Below are 21,516 nucleotides of genomic sequence, written 5' to 3'. Positions count from 1 at the left end.
CTCCAAATTACAAAACGTCTCGCCCATTTTCAAAGCCGTTTTCAGAAATGTGAAGTGGGTGGAGTTATGGGGTGAAGTGACTCTTTAAAAGTGGTCATTTAAAAGGGGTAGATTTGTGGATAATCTTAAATATTTCATCTTTACCTTTATACACAACATTAACACTAATGCTGGGATTAAGTATGCATTAGTCAAAAGGTTAAAAACTATGACTATGCATTAGTCAAATAATAAATAAAATGTAGACGCACACATTGCTCGGAGATGTTGAATTGAACAATTTCTCAACACCAAAAGTGAGACACCTGGTGGTAGCCTCAGGAAACACCCATTTTCAACCACAACACAGTCCTTTTATTTTTTAAAAGTTGCAATTTTATTGCAAAATGTATTAAAACATTTTTAAAATGCATAAAAGGTTTAAAAATCCAGCAGACATCATTTGGTCCATCAACAAAAAACCCTAGAACAGAAAAAAGTAAAGGTTATGAAAGGACAAAAAATCCATGGTCTAAGTCTATGGTCAAAAAGTGACATTATTACTTACCACTGAAATGGAATGGGCAGTCCACAAGTATGCAACATTCATTAACTGGTCAAGCACAGCTACCCAGTTCACTCAGCCTTGATCTAGAAAATGGGAAAGGTTAAATTTAGCACAACCTGATGCATTTAGAAAGGGACTGAAGTTAGACACAAAAAAGGAGTCTGCTCTCTATAGTACTGACCACATAACCTTTCATGCACTAAAAACCACCATACCGCAGTCACACACTGGAGTCAATGTAAAAGGTGGATTCAGTCGCACTTAGTAATAAATCAACCACCACCACACACCATATAATAATAGCAGTCGAGGTTTGTCTCAACTAGCCAGTCAAGCATCAACCATCTTAAGAGGCAAAGACTAGACTGCTACCAGACATAGCGATAAAATAAATGAATAAAAACACACCATACATAAAAGAGTGTATTTAAAAGTTCTCTTCTTACCTACCAGTCTGGGTATATAAAATACCTTGACATTTGCTAGTCTTTCAAGAGCAACCACTTGTACTCAATAAGACTTGCTCAGCCCCTGCTTCGGGCTGGCTCCGTGCGAGGATCTTGCTACTTCCCTCCCTCAGCTGGTGTCTCCCAATAGCTAGCCTCTCAGCTGGCTCCTTCCATTGGCTAGCCCTTGAGCTGGTCTCCTTCCATTGGCTAGCATCTTTGCTCGGCATCTCTCATTGGCTAGTCTCGCTGTCCTGTGTGGCAGCTTGCCTCCGACTTGCAGTTTACTGGTCTGGTAGCTAGGGTCCTAGGAGTGGGCTGTCCTGTCGTTTTTCCTTTTCTCAAGCATGATGCTCCGTGGTTGAGAAGGAACTGGCATAACCAACTAAGTTCTAGCATGCAAAAGAGCGCTTATGTGCTCAAAACAGCAGAAATCAAGCAGGAATTTAAGGTGGTTTCAAATTAGATTCAGTTGAAAAGCCCTTCCCTCCCTTTTAAGGTACTTCACCATATGCATGAAGTGAGTCATGTACATGATCTACAACTACAGTGAGCATAAAGGTGGCAGGTCAAAAGCTGGAGGTTATGCCTTTTGGGCAGCGACTCAAACACAGCCTCATTACCAACCACTAAAAACAGCAAAAGAGGAAGAACGAGGAGTGATCACGTACACATTTAAATAAAAAAGGAAAAACTGAAGCCGTTTATTTAATCTTGATTCGCGGCGGGTTACATTTAAAACACACCCTTGGGGATGCAAAATAAGTTCTCTAAACAAAATTAAACCCTACCAATGACCTATTGGAATGCCTTACACTTCACAAGACAAATAAAAAAAAAAGCAAAACACTAGAAAGCTAATAACTAGCAGGACAGCTTTTTTTTTCTTTTACAAATAAGAGGTTAAGAGACAAAAACAAGATATAAACTGGTGTTTCCTTCCATATGCGATCCTCCCTCTCCCCCTCCCCCTCCCTCGCCCAACCCACATGATTTTCCTCCCCTATTGTACACATCTCTTCGTGCAGCGGACGCGTTAGCATCCACCACACCGCTTGGCTGAGCAGATCTAGGGTTGTAAACCTGCTTCCTTGCTCCTTTCATTGCTTTCCTCCTTTCCCTGTCACCTCTCTGGCTCTCCTCTCCTAAGCACTGTAGCCTGTTGGACAATACGGAACATACATATACACACAGTTACCACTTTTGCACCTAGGTCTACCTCTCATCATTTCAGAAAATAATAGAAGCATAGGGGATCAGAGGACGCAAGCCGCAGAAGCAAACCTTCAGTTCAGCTAAGCTACAAGAGAAGTCATTAGCAAGTGAGGACTGAACTTTGAAGCAGAAAAGCATTGCCGTATGCATAATGAGGAATCTTGGAAACTGCCCAATTCATAATTTCTTCTAGCAGATCTTAGCTTGGGTGGATAGTGAAAGTTTGCTGCTGGATCCCCCCCTCCCCCATCCCTATTCAATTACAAAGATCCACATCACAGCATCATAAAATGCAGGCATGGTCAGGGATGGTCCTACCACAATAAAACAAGTTATCCATCTCAATTTGGACCAATGTAAGCATTCTCACCGTAGAGTTACTGTGAACGTTTCAGAGGGTCATGGATGAACCAAGCACTCTAATCGAGGGTGAAAGAGAGGTGGTGTTGGTTTTTAAGGGAAGTACGGGTACTAATTGCCCACTGATAGGGGCGATGCTTACCACGGTTTAGTATCGTCGGCCTCCGGAGCCTCCTCCATAGCCACCGCCAGATCCTCCACCATACCCACCTACAAAATGGCCAGCGAGTTCTCTTAAATACTAGTGGATGGCTGGGATACATTTATGCTAATGCTACACTCAACACTTTGCTCCCTTAGACTTAACGTCAGACAGAACATATTGGATACAAAATATGAACGCAAGGGACAAGCGATGGGGATATGAAGACACTAAGCTGTCAGAGTCAAGTTCACTTAAAAAGCTCCAGCATTAAAGGACATGAGGAAACTACTCTATGTGACTTCCAAGAGGAGTTCTCTGGAGATTGAGATCTTGTATATTAGCTGGGTTTCCATTCCATAGATATGTGATTTTAAGTTGATGGCAGCAGTATATTTACATTTGTTGCATCAAGCACCAAGGGGGTTTACGTAGCCCTCAAGACCTTTCTTTTTGGTCCCACAAAACTCTTCCCTGATTAGGTGACTGTCCAGTTTTAATCACAGTGGAGGGAAACATGAATTCCATGAATGTGTATCGAATGTGTGAATAAACTGAATGGAAACCCAGCTAATGGGGTGTGGAGATGTATCCGTTGGGTATCAACATTGAGTAAGATGGTTAAGCACAAGACGACTTACCACCATATGGGCCACTGTTTCTGCCCCCGCCTCCTCCGTAGTTACCACCTTTCATTGGGCCATAGTTGGAAGATGACTGGTTGTAGTTACCAAAGTCGTTATAATTGCCACCACCTCCAAAGTTTCCTGTAGAGACAAACAGGATAAGTAAACACCCGTTTAGATATAGCAACAAAGTGCTTGGGAGGTATTGAGAAGTAGCAACATTTTGATAAGGAAATCTCTTAAGCTTTACTAACCACCACCACCGCCGAAGTTGCCATTGCCTCCACTGCCGCCGCCGCCGCCTCCATTGTAGCCATCATTATAGCCGCCACCACCACCATAGCCTCCACCCTGGTTGCCATAGCCACCACTTCCTCCGCTGCCTCCTCCATAACCTCGGTTACCGCCTCCATAGCCCCCAGGACCTCCACCGCCATAGCCACCTGAAAAGAAACATTATTCAGTTTAACTTGGCACGTATAAACTATGATGCGTCATAAAGTGATGACATGATTGCTAAAGATGGCAACCTCTGGAACTTACCACCATTTCCTCCATAGCCATTGTAACCATCTCCATAGCCCCCTCTTCCACCTCCATACCCCCCACCTGTAATCAAGGTTAGAGAGCAAACAGTCTCAGGAAAAACAGCAACTTTCTTGGTGTCTCATGTTCACAGGTGTAACAGTCTAACTTCACTCATCAACTGGTGTATTACATTGATAGATTTAGCATACACTTTTAAGCCACAGTGACTTTGATTTAAATTTTATTACACAAGATTATATTGTCCTCAGAGCAACTTAATTATAATTGTATTAATAACATCATCTTTTATTGTCCATATTATTCATGTGGGTTTTTTCCTATTTTATCATCCTGTTTATGTTGTGTGACGTCTAAGCTTCTTGGACCTTGAATTTTCCATTGGATATCCATCTATACTGTATATCTATCTACCTACCTGTGTATCTATTTATCTATCTACCTACCTACCTACCTACCTACCGGGCACAACGGTGGAAGCCAGGGATTGAACCCATGACTTTTCAAGCCAGTGCATACTAGCCCAGCTCCTAAACCACTACGCCACTAACCACTTTATAAATAATATGTGGAAGGCCTTTTATTTTCTGAAGCCGCATGTTTTACATTTCTGCTCATGTTCTACCAAGAAACACACCAATATGTCTGACAACTGCCATTACTATACGCTTCTGTCCTGTCAATGGCTAAATACACAATGCAACAGGTCCCTTTCCACAGGTGTATAAAATCAAGCACCTTGATTATCAATGCAGACTACATGGTGCTTGATTAATACACCTGTGGAAAGGGACCTAATGAAACCAATGAATACTGTAAATTCCATTTAAATAGCTTTACCTCCATATCCTCCTCCACCACCACCTCTTCCAAAGTTTCCACCACCACTACCTCCTCCTCCTCCTCCTCCTCCACGGCCACCTGGACAAGGAATGGGGACTTTAGTGCAGATGTAATGCAAAGTTCAGACTACATTACCGACTACAAATAAGTCTGGTTTCTATGGCTGACACGCAAGTAAAAAATAAGACAGGCCATCCAAGCCACACGTCCCAAAGCTGAATGAATGGAAATTATAAATAAATATCACAAACTACAAGTGGATGTTTACATTCAAAGATCACCCATATTTACCAACGAAAACAGTTTTACCTCTTGGGCTCATTCCAATCCTGTTCATCTCCTCTCGTGACAGGGCTTTCCTAACCTCGCAGTTGTGGCCATTCACTGTATGGTACTTCTGGACTGTAAAAAAAATTGCAGCAAAAAGTATTAGAAGTGCATTTGACTCAACTGCTCCAATCACATTAATAGCATTAAGCTTTGTATCTTTAGAAAACCAGTCATGTTTTTGAATGATCGTGCATCATTCCCTCAGTTTGCCTTGAGATGGGAGAAATACGGATTTCAATGTTGGACTTCCTGCTTTCACTGATTTAAAAATCATCATTTTACATCATTGAAAGCAGTAAGTCCTATTCATGGATTTCATTGAAATCCGTATTTCTCCCATCTCAGGGCAAACTGAGGGAATGATGCACGGCCATTCAAAAACATGACTGGTTTTCTAAAGATACAAAGCTTAATGCTAATCGGTGAAGTGTCCCTTTAACATGTGCAGCAACTAATGCATTTCAGACAAGGCAGGAGTGTTCCATCCTTCAGGCCAGTTTTCGGAAATTTACAAATGCACAAGAACAAACGGACCAAGGCCTCTTTACTTTAAGTTTGATGAAAAGCTTTAAAGGTTAGTCATCAAGGTGTATTGCCACATGTGGGCTCATCATACCTGTTGCTAAGTTTAGTAATCAGATCAATTTAAAGAGACCATCTGGAAGGCTGAGACGCATAAAGAACAAGAACCACGCTTGCAATTTATATATTTATATATAGCCTATATATGTATAAATATACAGGCTAAAGCTGTCGGGGAAGCTCTGCAGAGAAATATGCAAGCATAAAACGAGCGAAAATGAAAAACGAAACCGAAACTTAAGATGAAATCGCCAATCCTGCATAGTTTCTCTTTAAAAGGACAAATACTTGGAACCCAAGATATCCACTCACTGACAATCCTGTCGACAGAGTCGTGGTCCTCAAACGTGACAAAGGCAAACCCTCTCCTCTTGTCACTGTTCTTCTCAGTCATGATGTTGATGGCTTCAATCTCTCCAAACTGTATGAAGTAATCCTGTAGATGGTGCTCCTCTGTGTCTTCCTTGATACCTCCGACAAATATTTTTTTGACTGCTGTGTGTGCTCCTGGTTTGCATGAGTCCTGTAAATGCAAGAGAAAAACAAATGATAAAACAAACTTTCATGAAAAATTGACTGAACGAATCCCTTTTTGAAATATCTTGTGCATCAGCACTAGTTTCTGGTCATATTGAAACTGACTGGAAACAGTGAATACCTCTCTGGAAACAGCCCTCTTGGGCTCAACTGCTCTTCCATCCACTTTGTGTGGACGGGCAGCCATGGCGTCATCAACTTCTTTTGCATTGCTGTAGGTCACGAACCCAAATCCTCTTGACCTTTTTGTCTCGGAGTCCCTCATGACCTAATATATAGTCATTTACATTATATTAAGAACCGTAACAAAAAACAGACATAACAGCCACCCTGAATACCTCCCACATTCATCTCAATAAAATCTACTCACCACGCAATCCGTGAGGGTCCCCCATTGCTCGAAATGTGCACGAAGGCTCTCGTCTGTCGTCTCAAAACTCAGCCCTCCTATGAACAGCTTGCGGAGCTGCTCAGGTTCACGAGGAGTCTATGAATGAAAGAACGTAATGTTAGCACGACACTTTATGAGAACAGTAGACTTCGATAGATAGTAGATTCCCATGCACCGTCCAGCTAGCTAGAATACTGCATTACTGTAAAGCTCCGACCATCCTATGTAAAAAAAACTATTTTTTCTCTTTATCTTCACCAGCTACCTCCACTGCTAAATGTTTTAATTTGGTTTGCATTCACCGAAAGCAACAGTCGGCCATTTTCAAGACGCCATTTTCATGCTACGAGAGAATGCAAACGAATGTGGGCCGCAAATTTACCAGCCAACTGAATTCTGATAAATTGTCCATGCCAAAGTGTTCGAGAATAAAAGCGAAACTGAAGCTCACTCGACGGCAGACAGGCTGTTAACGTTAGTTGACGTTAACTCTACCTGGCCATAAATACTGCAAAGCCGACTTCCAGGTAGCAGCTAACACTGTTAGCGGATAGGCTAGTTATCATTTGCTGGTGTAAAATGGCGCATTCGACTTAAACACGCTATAATTAACATTAACCAAACGCTACCACAATTTAAGTGATGTACTCCACCAGCCCTCAACCCCAAACTGCGTGTGCTACTGTTGCATTATTAAGTTCTACAAAAAAGTCCACTATTCACAAGCAAATGAAACAATAGGACTCCAAGGTTGCTATCCAAGCTAACATCTACGGCTAACGTTAGCTAACCAGCAAAATACACGAAGTCGGGCTGTGGCTACACATACCTAACGCTACGCATGCATGTTTACAAACAGTGCTAAAGCATAATCACCATTCTGAAAACAATGGTGAAATATTTATTCAGACCTATTAATAGACAACTAAGTAAATACCTCTTTGGACATGGTGGTACGGCTCAGCACTGTCCTCAGCTGCCTACTACAGAGTCAACGTTTGCAGACCAACCCACTTTTTGGCTACGCCAAATGCGCAGTTTGACTGGAGCAGTTGGCTCAGTGAAGTGAGTGGTATTATAATGATTGGAGAGGTTCAAAACCCGCCAAAGTGTGCTGGAAGTTGATTGGATCAAACTATTGCAAATCAATTATAATGTTGTGTACACATTTCAGTACAAACAAATATAGGCCTAGTGGAACATCCTGTGTTGGTACCACATTTTTGCACAGATTAAAGCAAAAACAAGTGAGATTTTTTCATTAACTAGACTAGTTCCTTAATAAAAACCAGTTTGATTTCAACTGTCAACCAGTGAACTTGCTACTGCAACATGTCACGTTGTATTATATGCCTTTCACATAGATGGCACCAAAGAGCTGTACTTTGCAGGATTGTGTATTTTTCACAAATTCACCTTGTGATAGCCTTCAGTGCGTCAACCACTAGATTTGTTTGTTTGTTTGTTTGTTTGTTTGCTTGTTTGTTTGTTGGACGACAGATCTAGTAGAGATTTTAGACAGTAACATTAGTAAGGGGAATCAAATAAGTCAAATGCATGCTCTTTCACCAGTCCATAGTAGTTTTTCATAGTTCTCACGACAGATGGCGACAGGGAGCTTTGCGCCATGTGTTACATAGTAGAACGCAAGAAGAAGAACGTGTTAGGTTGTTCACGTCATCAAGGAAGTAAAGATGGACTCGTTCGCCCTGGTATGGTGTCCCTTTAAATGAGAATATTTTAATGATTAGTCAGTATAATGCATGGTATTTCAATGATAAAATATGTTGTATTAAGTGTGTGCCTCAGACGTAATACTTTCAACGTTTCTTATTCTGTCGAAACGGACTTTCTACGAGGCAGAAGCCTAAGCGGAGCTTACCAAAGGGGGCTGTTATTATTATTATTATTAATATCATCATTATTAGGCTTATTATTATTATTGTAAGGAATGATGGATGATAGATTGACATTTGACCTATCGCTCCTATAATTTGATGGATCATTGTTCTGAATTTAAATGTCCAGAGATTGTCATAAGAAAAAAAATTATGCAGCAACTAACAACTCCATGCTGATATTCTGTTATGCTTCCAGGAACCCACACTGTACACAGTAAAAGCAGTACTCATTCTTGATAATGATGGTGAACGACTGTATGCAAAGGTATGCTATTTTAAGATCCTCACAATATTAAATATACATGTGGTGTACATATTTGACTATTCCCTTCATGTACAACATTTACTACCACAAGTCAGGGACGGGCAGTAGGCCTATTTGAAATATGTAGGCTAGTTCATTTTGTAGTAGGCTAATGATTAGTTCATTATAATATTTTGTAATTTGTTATTAGGTTGATGACAATTGCTTTGTATTTTGTATCAAAAACTTAATTGACATGTAGTTTAGTTTAAACATAGGCTACTTGCAAATATTTGTGGTAAAACCAAAAGTGCAAAACAATGAATGTAGCCTCTGGGCAAGCCAGCACCAGTCAGAGTTGTGATCAGAATATTGAAATTGAGGAAGATGATCCAGTGCAAGATGAGTAACGGTTGCTCACACATGCAATGTACTCCCTCTCATACCAACCTCAAGTTTCAACCTCAAGTTCCGTTAGAACTCTAATCATAAGTTTCTTGAGAACTTTAATCAATCTGTCAGTAGGCTATGCATGGAACTGGTAATTATGGTAACATTGCTCAAATAGTTGCCAAATGTATTTATCGCCTAAAGCAGGGATTCCCAAACTGGTACCACCGGTGGCATGCATGCAAGTTGCTTCTTTGGGGTACACAAGATGAAAAGGGCTATGGCGGAGAGGTGTTCAAAATGAACTTTTAAAATCTTTTGTAATTAATTAATGTATAAATAAATCATTTCGAATTAGGTCATAATGATGGAAACATAACATTAAAGGATATAATTTGTAAACTGTATAGTAGGCTATGTTATCATTTAAAAAAAAAAAGGGTGGTTTGTTAAATGCCTGGAATACGTCAGTAGAATGTGTTACTTTTTAATGTGTCAGATGGTGGGGGTACGGATGTAGAGGGTGGTATGTGGGGGGAAAAGTTTGGGAACCGCTGGCCTAAAGCAACACAATAAAAAAAACCCTCATCTTTATGCCCCTTGGAGCCAATATAACACTTATAATATAACAATTTAGCACTTACACAGTACCCACCCAGTTAGTTAAAAAACAACTGAAAGGGTCATGATCCTTCCTGATCAACATCGTTACACAGTGTAGTATCCGAGAACTCTGGATTCAGCTCAGTTGTGACTTTTTGAGTGCATCTCTGATACAGTATTTAGGCTATGAGATGGAACAGGCTGGTCAGCATAATTGATCGGTTGACTTATTTGTAGGTTTATGGCATGTCTCATAGGCAGAGAAAAGCTGTTGCTCAAACAGTGTCCACTTAATCAATAGAGTTTTATTTTAGTATTTACAAAAATACAGTATTTTATTTTGATACATGGTGTGGCTACTGTATTTTTTGGTTTGTTTTGATACACTTAAAATTACGGTATTTTATATTTTATTTTAAAATACGTTTAGATGTATTTTTGTCCATCCCTGACCCTGACAAGAGTGGGTTTTCAAGAGATCATGTAGGCCCTACTTTATCTCGTTTCTGTAGTATTATGATGACACATACCCTACAGTAAAGGAGCAGAAAGCATTTGAAAAGAACATCTTCAACAAGACTCACCGTACAGACAGTAAGTTACTGTTTAATCATTTATCTTTCAGACACTTCAGAATCTGACTATCTCTGTAGTCTCAGACCATTAACCATTTACACTCACTAGTATGCTCTATCACGTACAATGCTGCATCTGTCTCCCCAGGTGAGATTGCACTTTTAGAAGGACTGACCGTGGTCTACAAGAGTAATATAGACTTATACTTCTATGTCATTGGAAGCTCACATGAAAATGAGGTAAAAACAACCATTAACAAATCAACTGACACCCATTTGATTATTTGCTGTAATATACTTGATTTTTAAAAATATAACTTAAAAATAAATATAATATAACTTGATTTTTCCTGTTTCATCAGCTGATGCTGATGTCTGTCCTGAACTGCCTGTTTGATTCTCTCAGTCAAATGTTGAGGTAAGTCATTCTATGTATGTTCCAATCTCCAACATGTACTTCTGTATGCTAATCCCTCATTGAGGTTAATACTTCATAAAAATGTTCCCTATTATTTAACCCAACAGGAAGAATGTGGAAAGAAGAGCTTTGCTAGAGAACATGGAAGGATTGTTCCTAGCTGTCGATGAAATTGTAGATGGAGGGTAGGACCTGTTCTTTTTTTATCAACCAAGGCTTCACCTCACAGATTTAAAAAAAAAATAAAAAAAACATTTGACGTGTTAAACAATGCAATGACTTTCATTGTCACATCTAACTGAAAACATAAGAGTAAAAGTTATAAAAAGTTATAAAACTACTTCAAGGGTAATTATGGTGTTACAGCAGCTATTCATAATATAAACATATATCACACATAGAAATACAAGTAAAAAATAAATACAATTGGATATTAAAGTCTCAAGTGCAAGTGGTTGCAAACTGTGCATGGTCTCTCAGAATGTGGATTTTAATATAGTTGTGTAGGGCAGGGGGTTAGATGACTAATCAAAATGGAAGAACTATTAACTGTTGTTACATTTATGTTCATGTGTACTGTTCATGTACGCAAACTGTGCATTTATTGCTGAACTAAAAACAACAACAAAATGGTTCTGAATACGAGGGTCCACTGTATAGATGCTACTACACGTTTGTACAGTGTTGAAAATATTAAGTTATTTCCTTGAGTAAATGTTAAAGGGTTAGCATAGGAGATACAAAACATAGTTTTGAAATGATGACACTATTTCATTGTACATCTTGTCATAAATATCTTATCCATCAACAATCCAAGTTTGTCAGGTTTTCATTTTATATAATTATTTTAGTCTGCCTGGTCGTCCTTCGTCTGCCTGTCTCCTCTTTCATAGTTGTATGCTTTCTTATGGTATTGTATTGTATTCCCTGACCCTGGTTTTTCTTTTCTTGATGCTTAGAGTCATCCTAGAGAGTGACCCACAGCAGGTTGTCTATCGTGTAGCATTAAGGGTAAGCAGCGCTATCTCTCCAATGATATTTTGTTGTTGTCATATGTCTGTATCCAGAGGCGGACATTCCTAGTTCCAAAGAGTAGAAGTCATGCCATATATTCTTTCTACCACTGCACTTAACACAGGTGATATCTCTAATTATCTGATCTACCTGGCCTGGCAGCTAATTAGGATGAGCTGGTTTCCAAAATGGTTGGACCAAATACTTGGCAGGACTATTACTCTTTGGAACCAGGAATGTCTGCCTCTGTCTGTATTCTCAGGAAAATTTTGACTACAGAGCTTTCACATTCGCTTTCTTTGCAGGGTGACGATGTTCCTTTGACAGAACAGACTGTGACTCAGGTAAGAGGACCTCAGCTGCTATTATCTGTGGTTTATCTGTTACACAGACACATGTGATTCACACCAGATTTTGTTTGAGCAGTCTAATTTGGAATAATTTGGATGTAGTCGATTATGTCACTCATCAATAATTCTCCTAACTCTATAACTTTATGAATATACTGTAGTTATGTCCAGTCAGCATCGACGCATTCCCTTCAATGTGTGGAAATCTAATTTCTTTTCACCATCTTCTTTGTTTTTAAAGGTGCTTCAGTCGGCAAAGGAACAAATCAAATGGTCACTACTGCGGTAGTGTAGGAACCATAATCACTGAATACACACACACACACACACACACACACACACACACACACACACACACACACACACACACACACACACACACACACACACACACACACACACAGTGACATTCCTGTATTCATGCCTCTGTATATCTCAGAGATCATTGCACTGAATTATCCATTAGAGGACATCAGTCATCCTCTATATACTTGGTTATGTTTGTGAACTGTTTCCAGTAAGAAGGTATTCCTAAGTAGCTCCTTCTGTTGTAAGCAATACTCCATAATTACTATTTTGTCATATTTGACAACAACCCTGATACATAGTTCTCTGTTCTTCCCATTTCTCAGTGTATAGAGATATGTGTTTTCTGCCCTGCTATTGCCAGTGGGTAACTGTGAAAAGTGGAACTGAAGTGTAACCCTTCAGTATGTCTGTGTGTTATGAACTCCAAGAACCGTATACAAATCATTGTGCATTGTGTGTCACTTGGCCTTGTTTATACCTTGATGAAAAATAAACTGTTAATAAATGTGAAAGAATTCTCAATAATTTCTCATGTTTGTGGAGGTTGGTCTGCCAGTAGATGATGGAACCAACAGTGCCATCTACTGGTTGTAAGAGGGAGATTTTCATCAGACCTCCTTTAGTCTCAAAGCTATAAGAGGGTATGATCTGCAAGTGTGGGATATTGTCTAACGCATAAACAACACTTTACTCGTGTAATACACACCTCCATTTATTTTATGGAATTATACATTATGGAATATACACTTTGCTGTGCCACAATTTTGCAATATATTGTAATATATTTCTAACAAAATAATACTCCATGAGAACATCTGAGTGTCTGCAATATTGTAGTGTGCATATAGTGCCCAATATTGCATATGTGTATATGGGAGTGAGGGTTAGGACAGGGCCCTGTTTTGCCAGAGGACCCCCATAGAACATCATGGACAGCATTGTTATCATTGGAGTGTCCAATGTTACATTCTGTCACAGGGTCCAAATATTTAGAAGTAATGCTGCATAGGCCTGCTCTATGTGTTTAGATATTTTTACAATGGCTGTACATATTATTACAAGTGACAAACACCAAATATTTACACAATCATGTCTCAGTAATAAATAGTAAAACAAGTAGCCTAGTTAACATTGATTATTTTGGTATTCTACTAAAAGAGGATTATTGAGATAAATTACTTTTTTAAAAAGTTTGCCATAGCCAAGGAAACTTAGTTTGACTTTCAGTTATGTTACGTCCTGGATAGCAACCAACAAACAAAATAAATCACAGAATTAGGCAATTCAACTACCAAGTAACAACTTTCATTTTTCAATACGTCATCATTGCCACGTGCAGTCTCACCACACACCACTGCATCCCAAAATGTACACTGGCATTTAGCAATCATCTAGAAGCAGCCAGCGTAAGCACCGTCTCCAAGGTAACAACACAGTGACTGGGGCACACTCGTCCCATGCTTAACCGGATGATTGAGGGCGCACGTAAAACCTGAAATCTGAGACTGCCTGGGAAGGGACAAGTGTGTGCAGTTCCTCTAAGCATCTGCCTGTCCATCGCATGCCTGGTTTTGTAGCGTCTGGGACTGGGGGTGCAAGATAAGGCAATCGCATCTCTGTCTAAATTTAGACAGCAAGGCTGCGTGTGTGTTTACCAGTCGGAATTTATCACTGAAGTGCCAGGTTTGGGGACGTGCTTCTTCACCTGCTCCTAGGGAAATGCTGGGTCCTGCTGACTCCTGCATTCATTTTAACTCCCTCTGATAAATAGTCCATTAAATGTAGCCTATATACAGAGCCTCAAACTCTCTATTGAAATTATGGTTATGGTTATGATTTTTAGCAGACGCTTTTGTCCAAAGCGACATACAAATAACAATAGTTAAATTTAACAGTTAACGATTTAAAAAGTTGGTAAGACTACACCAAAGAGAACAGCAATAATAAACAACAATTTCAAGTCAATCAATAGGCTAGTGAAAATAAATAAATGCTATTATATATAAACCGTAACGCATAAGAAATGCTTAATAAACTGAGCGCATGTTGAACAGATATGCCTTGAAAGGCACTGGAGAGCACTGGGCAACTCATTTCACCAACAAGGATCCACTATGAAAAATAGTCTTGAATTTGACCTAGCATTTATGGCTGGTCGACACAACAGACCGCAGTGGGTCGTTGGGGATATACATCTTGATCACTAAATTAAGATAGCAGGGACCAGATCCAGTCAGTGCCCTATAGGCCAAAGTGAGAGATTTAAATTTAATCCTGGCCACTATGGGGAGCCAGTGGAGAATAACTAGGGTTACTTGTGTCCTCTGAAGTTTATTTGTGAGAATGATGTATATTTGTGTATTATTATAGGAATAATTCAGAGGGATTGAAGGGACTGAAAGCATTGAAGCAGTAGAGACCTGTTTGAATTTTACACTGAGCGCTAAACAAAAACAGGGAGGGTACATTTGTGTTTGTGTGTGTGTGTGTGTGTGTGTGTGTGTGTGTGTGTGTGTGTGTGTGTGTTCTATTCTGTTCTGTTCAGCCATTTGTGTCTTGACTCGGAAGCTGTGCAAACCTTTCTACCCTGATAAAGACTAAACATCCAGTTCCCTGCCTCTGAAAGACACACACAAACACAACCACACTGTGTTTGAGCTTGAAGAGACAAGCCCTTTGTGCGTAACTTATCAGGTTTGCGAAACGTGTTGCTGCATGCATTGTGCAGCCGTGTTTGTATTTATTCGTCGTCACCGGGCACTGCGCCAATCTCAGTATACCGTCGTCGGCAACAACTCAGAATTTTCAGTTTTATTCTTTATGGCCGTCGCGAGGGCCGTTTGTGGCTTAGCACGCGCTCGCACTGCCCTGCGAGTGGCTCCAGCGGGAAGCAGGCCAAGAACAACTCACGCTCCCCCCTCGCTTCCTCCCCATTACAGCATAATGACCATAACTCAGTTTCGCAGCTCGCCTCCAAAGCCTGTACCATGATAACAGTCAGTGTAACTGTATCCATGCACTAGCACTGCTTCTGCAGGTCCATGCTTTGCAAAAAAAAGAGAAAAAACTAAATATGGTTCCCTTATTTCTGGTATGCGTTGGTTAAAAAAAGAGTAAGGGAGGGTTCATCCAACAGGGTTATGTTGTAGAGGGGACACTGGGGCCGGGACACTGCAGAAGTCACATAGGCATGAGAGTAAGCTGCCATTCGGGTGAAAATGAACATCATTTCAGGCATTTTGGGCAGTTATCAATTAGCACAAATATAGCGACTCATGTGTCAAACTAATTGCCACAAAGAGCATGAAGTTCACAGAGAATGATACTTAGGGACTGGCTAACTCATTGCACAAGCCCGGAGAGTGACTTTGGGAAAACATAATTTGAGCCAATGACCTAAACAGCTGCACTGTGCCTCTTGCCATGCACCTTTTCCTGGCCCAACTGCAACAGTAAAACCAGGAAGTGTCGGGTGGTGCCAGCAGCCAAATATTAATCAGGACTAATGCTGGTTCTGCCACAGTGCCATTGACCTATTTCATGTAAATTCATTTTTAAACAGTTTTCAGTGTAGAGAAATGTAATTAGTGGATAGTAATTTAAAGGAGAATAAAGGATAATTGTGCTGATATTTTATAAGAACTTCCTTCTGTGTCTTCCTTTCCTTTCATTTCCCTCTCAATTCCATAATCCAGTGCTAGGTCCCCTCCAGCCCGCCACCCTCCTCTGATGAGCGTCTGCTATGTTGGCCCTCTGTGAACACTAAAGACGTCACAGTCAAGAATCATTTCTTTTGTGACTTCTCCTTGGTGAAAAGATTTACATAATGCTCTTTGTTCTAGCGATAGTTTTGAGATCCTCAAAATGCATCTAAAGAATTGACCTTGTTTGCAACTGATTAATTTTCCTGGTTGTGGTTTGTAGGCTATATGATAATGGTTATGGTTATTGTTCTGTTCATTTGGTTTAGTCTGTTCATAATCATTTTTGTCATTTTATTTAGGTGAAATGATGATTTTACTATAAACTGTTAATATAATGTTTATTGTCACCGCCATCATACAAATAATACGTCTGCTTGGAACCATGAACAATCATTTTCATTCACAGTGCAGTGATTAGATTTTGTGGTATGCACAGATATTGCCTCGGGCCTGGTTTTTGCTCAGGTGATGTCCATGTAACATTCACTCCTGCTCTTTGTATGATCCATATACCAACGTGAGTTGATGTGTGTGGTGTCCTCTGTCTTATCTCTTTTGTCATGTTCCAACTCGAGCGCTGGCATAGATCTTAAATCAGTGCGCACAAGAATGAAGCAAAAACTCTTCTCACCCTTAAAAGCAGTGGCATGACAGGCATGCATAGCTCTCATTTGCAGGCCTCATTTTTTCCTTTTTCCCTTACCCCTTTTCACCCCCACCCCCTCTTTCTCCTCCCCCTCCCCCAGTGGATTCCCTAGCAGCAATGCAGCGGACATTAACAGACCCCCCCCTCCAACCTGACAGATTTACGGCTGCCGCCATACCATTGGCCGCCAACCTGACAGCGGTGATTTAATGCTGGGCTCCCATTGGCGGAGCCCTGACAAGGGAATTTATGGACGTACTGTGATTCGCCGCTGGCTCTCTTTGAGGTGAATTACGACCCTGGCGCTGATAGGACACAGAAGCAGTGTGGGGTTGCGGTCGTAAAACCACTGTCCCGCGAGGGGAGGGGAGGGGGGGAGGGGAGGGCGTGGGGGTAAACCTAGGTCTTGACGTCAGCAAGGAAAGATTGGAGAGAGATTGCAAAGGGGAGAGAGGGAGCGGGACACAGAACAGAAGATCTAGAAATTAGAAGTGAAGCGATAAAGACGGGGTAATGCAGAGTAAATCAAAAATCATACATCACATAAAATAAATAATAACACATCAAAAATGGAAGGAAGCTTGGGGACTGTATAGGAAAAAGCTGGTATAGGAATCTGTGTCATTCAGGAGATGGGAAGAAAAGAGAGAGTGAAAGGAAAGAGGGAATGTGAAAAAGATGTAGAGAGACTGAAAGGGAGAATGAGATAGATAGAGGATGATGCAGAGGATAGATGAGCAGAGGGACGAGGAGCCGCCCTGGGAGGACTGGACGCGCACACGTGATTTAGTGCTGCAGTATTCTCCAGGCCAGCAGAAGTCCTCCTGTGTGAAGCTTTTGTGAAGACGCTTCGCCTCTCGTTTGGAAACGCATGCATCATAGTCGCCTCATTCAGCTTTCAAAAGAGCCACGACGAGCCATTGTGTCCAGTGCAAATACCCTGCAGTTTCACAGAAGATGGACGAAAACATAACGTCTGCACTGCACACAGCCAAAACCGTAACACTGCAATAGGGAACAAGATGGAGGCTGTTCACTGTGCCATTACCAAAAATATGTTGTAGCGTATTCATTAAATATGGATAATGGTGTTGAGGTTACGTACGAAATAAATAATATGGTCATGACGTCTTAAAACATAAAAGCCTTTTTGCTTGGCCACAATTGGGGGCAGAATTACTGAATGCCTTACACACCCTCGGCGTCATTACATCATTCGTATCATTGTGACCCATATGGGTTGAGTAAATTGCTTAGATTTGAAGAGACAGGCTAATATATCCTTATGTCAGAAGTCCATTTTAATGCAGGAAACTAAGTTCTCGGGCTGGCTTTTCTTCCATTTCCAACCTCTGAGTTATGTGTTGTACTATTGAATAAAAGGGTCTGCTTGTGAGTTTGTGTGTGCATCATACCAGTCTAGTGATTGGACTGATAAGCCTGTGCATGAACATAGACTTCCTTGCGTCCATTTTACAGCATGTGCATTTCTATGTGCATTTCTGTCCTATGCTCCTGAACAGTAACACAACACTTGCACTTTTGAGGTGAGTAAATAATAATCGCATGGAATCAAACAATGAAGAAAAATAGAGGGGCCTGAAACGCCTTCTTCTTGTTCCTGTAGCACTATTATGAAATAGAAATTCAAATGAGGTGTGTGGACAAAGGCCCGCGACGGCAGCACATGCTTTATGGCTGTGATGGTATATACCAGGTTTTATGACTTCATACAAAATTAAATTCCCTCCCCTCTGGTGTGGGTGGTGAGCTATGGTGCAAGTTACTCGGGAAGCCTGGGGAGCAGGAGGGCCTCCTCTTCACTCTCGCTTTTTTGAGCCGCTCCCTCCTTCCTCCCCCTTTTCTCTCTCTTTCACACACACACACACACACACACACACACACTCTCTCTCTCTCTCACACACTCTCTCTCTCTCTCTCTCTCTCTCTCTCTCTCTGAGTCATAATCAGATCTTTTGCTTTATTCTATCCCTCCTGATACTGGGCAACGTTCCAAGGTGCTTTCTTCTCACGTGGATATTTGGAATTTTTAACCTTTATTAGGCTTTCCCTGTAGCATGCTGAGTCATCCTTTCGAATAGGACATGAAAGACAAGGCTGCGCCCACAAAGTAATCCACAACGCATGGTTGCTTAATGCAAGTGATCACTTTCAAAAGTGCTAAATATAGTCCTTAGGAGTACACAAGATGAATATAGCATTCACAAGAATGTCAGCGAGAGGCGATGAGTCAGAGAGAGGAGGTGGAAGGAGGAGAGAATGAGAGAGACGAATGCATAGTGCATAGCGCCAATGCCCCTTTAATACCTTCAATGACCCATGAGAACGAGGCACGCAGCACTGCAGACTCACCTGTCAAATTCAATCTGGCCTCCTAATCCTTCATTTTCGAGATGAAATACTTGGCGGCTGCAGCACACTGCAGCTGGATATCGGCCTGTTCTCCTCTCTCGAACAATGTCATCTTGTGGTCACAAGCTGTGTGTGTCACCGATTCAAGACCAAAACGTCCATACCTGTGTCAAAACACTGTGGATAATCTGAAAGGCTGTTACAGCAGAATGCACACAGCACAGATAGGAATCCTATCACGGTATTCCTTTCCATTTAATCATTAGAACATCCAGTATGTCAGCACTCAAACAAATTTATCTCTCAAATTTCTGTTGACTGACATTTACTAACAAGGCTTCATTATTGCGTGGATCCACACATACACACACACTCACTCAGGCACAAACAGACAGACACACACACACACACACATCAAATAATCTCTGATGTCTGATTGCTTCCTCAGGTCAATTACACTGTCGTCACCCACTGTCAATCACAAGCCCATTTGTGCTTGTCTGTCGGTCTATTATGGCCTTAGCAGGACATACCTTGTTGATTGTAATATTTACAGTCCTTACCCTCTCTCCAGTTATCATTCAAATGATTTAGTATAGTACCTGTTGACCTATCTGTGCTTTTCGTTTAGCAAATAGTCATTACAATACTACAATTGCAAGTCATTATAATACTACAATGCATGTAATTTCTCTCTTAAAACACACACACACACACACACACACACACATCAATGCAATTTCTCTCTAAACACACACACACAAAGAACACATCAATGCAACACTTGAGATACAGTAAAGATACAGTTAATGTTCATTACTCCATTTTGTAGCACGGCTATCATCAGCCCCTCTCCCAAAATGGCTCCAACCACCCCTCACCCTCCCCCCTCCATCTCTCCAACCCCCCAACCCCCCTCCACTCTTCTTTAGACCCCTATTCTGATGCACCGGAGGCCATCCATAATTTATGAGCTGTGTTTGCAGCCATTATTACGATGGTACTTTTATCTTTACTGTATGCCTTTTAATTTATATCTTTTCATTACACTCCGCCACCAGCACTGAATAGCCCATACATCCCTTGTGAGGGGAGCGTTAGCAAGTTAATGGCAAATAGTAAACAACTAAATGTGGGGTTCATGGGCATTGCAAATCTTGTCAACTTGTAAGCGCATGCCATGATTGCTGATGTGTCTGTATGAAATCCATGACCTGGATTACCTTGGCGAATACAAACTGTTTGTGAAACGACACTGATTGAACTTTTGACTCAATTCAGAGAGAGTGAGTGTGTATGTGTGTTTCTTTGTGATATACAGTACCGGTGGCTATAATAAGTTCACCTGTTTATTTTACCATAGCAAGGCCCATTGAGATTGATTGTAAGAGATTGTAATGAAACAGCTGGTTTAGAAGTACACTTCTAACAGAAATGTAACATGCTGCTACTCTGTATTGGAGGTCAAAATGTCTTTAGCTTTATATGTAGCAATCACATTAATGTTAATACAAATAATGTGCACTACAGTTCCCATTCCGTTCTGGGAGTGTGCTTCCAAACCTCTGTGGAAGCATTCAAAGAGCAGTGTATGATAGGGGACGTGTGTGTGTGTGTGTGTGTGTGTGTGTGTGTGTGTGCACTGAGATCAGGAGATGCAGAGCTACAGTCAGACAGACCCCGAGCACATCTGCTTCATTAACTACCGTCATTAATTAACACGGACGGCCGAGCTGCCAGACGCCTGACGGATTGCTGCATTAACACATCCGCTGATAAATTTATTAATTAAACATTAAACAAGCTGGAGACCTCTGACCTCGTAGAGAGGGACAGCCTTGGAGATAAGGGGTGCTTTTAAGGGAATTATGGGTGATTTACAGTGGCGTGGGGGGATTTCGGTGGAATCTCGGATCAAGCGGGCATCGGGAGACAGGGGGACTTCATCCACAGATGAGCAGGAATGTGTTTAAAAACATGAAACATTAGCCTTTTTTTGTGGAAAATATCTTTTTTTATCTCCCTCTAGCCTCATTTCCGAACACAGGCCAAGGGCCATCAGAGTCACAAGTGCATCTCACAATAACCTCATGGTACCCTCAAATGTGTCTCACCTAGGGAAACCAGCCAGACATATGGACACCGCTACATATCCACATACTGAGCACTCCTACCCCCCTCTGTCCAGAACAACTCCTACTTCACTTAGGATGACTCTGTGTTAAGTGCTCGAGGCCTCGGGAGAGCAGTAAATCAGACATCAATGGCATATTCAGAGAGAGGGGGCAGAAACAGAGAGCGGGAAAGAGACAAAGAAAGACCAAGACATGGCATTAAGCCCTAGGGTGCAGAGTTTAAAACCACTGCTTGTGCTATATGAAGCCTAGCGATGAAGCCACTTATCTACAATCATCCAATAAGGAA

At 41.1% G+C, this 21,516-nt stretch overlaps 2 protein-coding genes across 7 annotated transcripts; one reads left to right on the top strand and one right to left on the bottom strand.

The window, feature by feature from the left end:
- Positions 1 to 352: 352 nt before the first annotated feature.
- hnrnpa1a (heterogeneous nuclear ribonucleoprotein A1a) lies at positions 353 to 7,633 on the bottom strand. 6 transcript variants are annotated; one of them, XR_009940250.1, is made up of 13 exons: positions 7,503 to 7,633; positions 6,545 to 6,661; positions 6,296 to 6,442; positions 5,950 to 6,160; positions 5,035 to 5,127; positions 4,723 to 4,803; positions 3,880 to 3,945; positions 3,591 to 3,779; positions 3,352 to 3,477; positions 2,711 to 2,778; positions 2,579 to 2,627; positions 548 to 630; positions 353 to 463 (listed from the first exon to the last, which is right to left on the bottom strand). XR_009940250.1 is itself a non-coding variant. In XM_062545542.1 (11 exons), exons 1-10 carry the CDS (start codon positions 7,512 to 7,514, stop codon positions 2,717 to 2,719), a joined length of 1,104 nt encoding a protein of 367 aa, XP_062401526.1. In that variant the 5' UTR covers positions 7,515 to 7,633; the 3' UTR covers positions 1,684 to 2,152; positions 2,711 to 2,716. The 6 variants fall into 6 exon arrangements, 2 of the variants coding, with proteins under 2 accessions (XP_062401526.1, XP_062401527.1); XR_009940248.1 differs by lacking the exon at positions 2,579 to 2,627; XR_009940249.1 differs by lacking the exons at positions 353 to 463; positions 548 to 630 and adding an exon at positions 1,684 to 2,152.
- A 609-nt stretch (positions 7,634 to 8,242) lies between these two features.
- LOC134092061 (coatomer subunit zeta-1-like) lies at positions 8,243 to 12,888 on the top strand. The gene is made up of 9 exons (XM_062544863.1): positions 8,243 to 8,277; positions 8,663 to 8,731; positions 10,216 to 10,297; positions 10,427 to 10,518; positions 10,641 to 10,696; positions 10,804 to 10,881; positions 11,656 to 11,707; positions 12,016 to 12,054; positions 12,302 to 12,888. The coding sequence occupies exons 1-9, from the start codon at positions 8,260 to 8,262 to the stop codon at positions 12,347 to 12,349; spliced, it is 534 nt and encodes a 177-aa protein (XP_062400847.1). The 5' UTR covers positions 8,243 to 8,259; the 3' UTR covers positions 12,350 to 12,888.
- The last annotated feature ends 8,628 nt before the right edge of the window (positions 12,889 to 21,516 follow it).

Source organism: Sardina pilchardus, chromosome 9, assembly GCF_963854185.1.
Source record: "Sardina pilchardus chromosome 9, fSarPil1.1, whole genome shotgun sequence".
Lineage (NCBI taxonomy): Eukaryota > Metazoa > Chordata > Actinopteri > Clupeiformes > Clupeidae > Sardina > Sardina pilchardus.
Note: the sequence above shows the minus strand (reverse complement) of the source record. Positions and strands in the feature narration are given on the sequence as shown.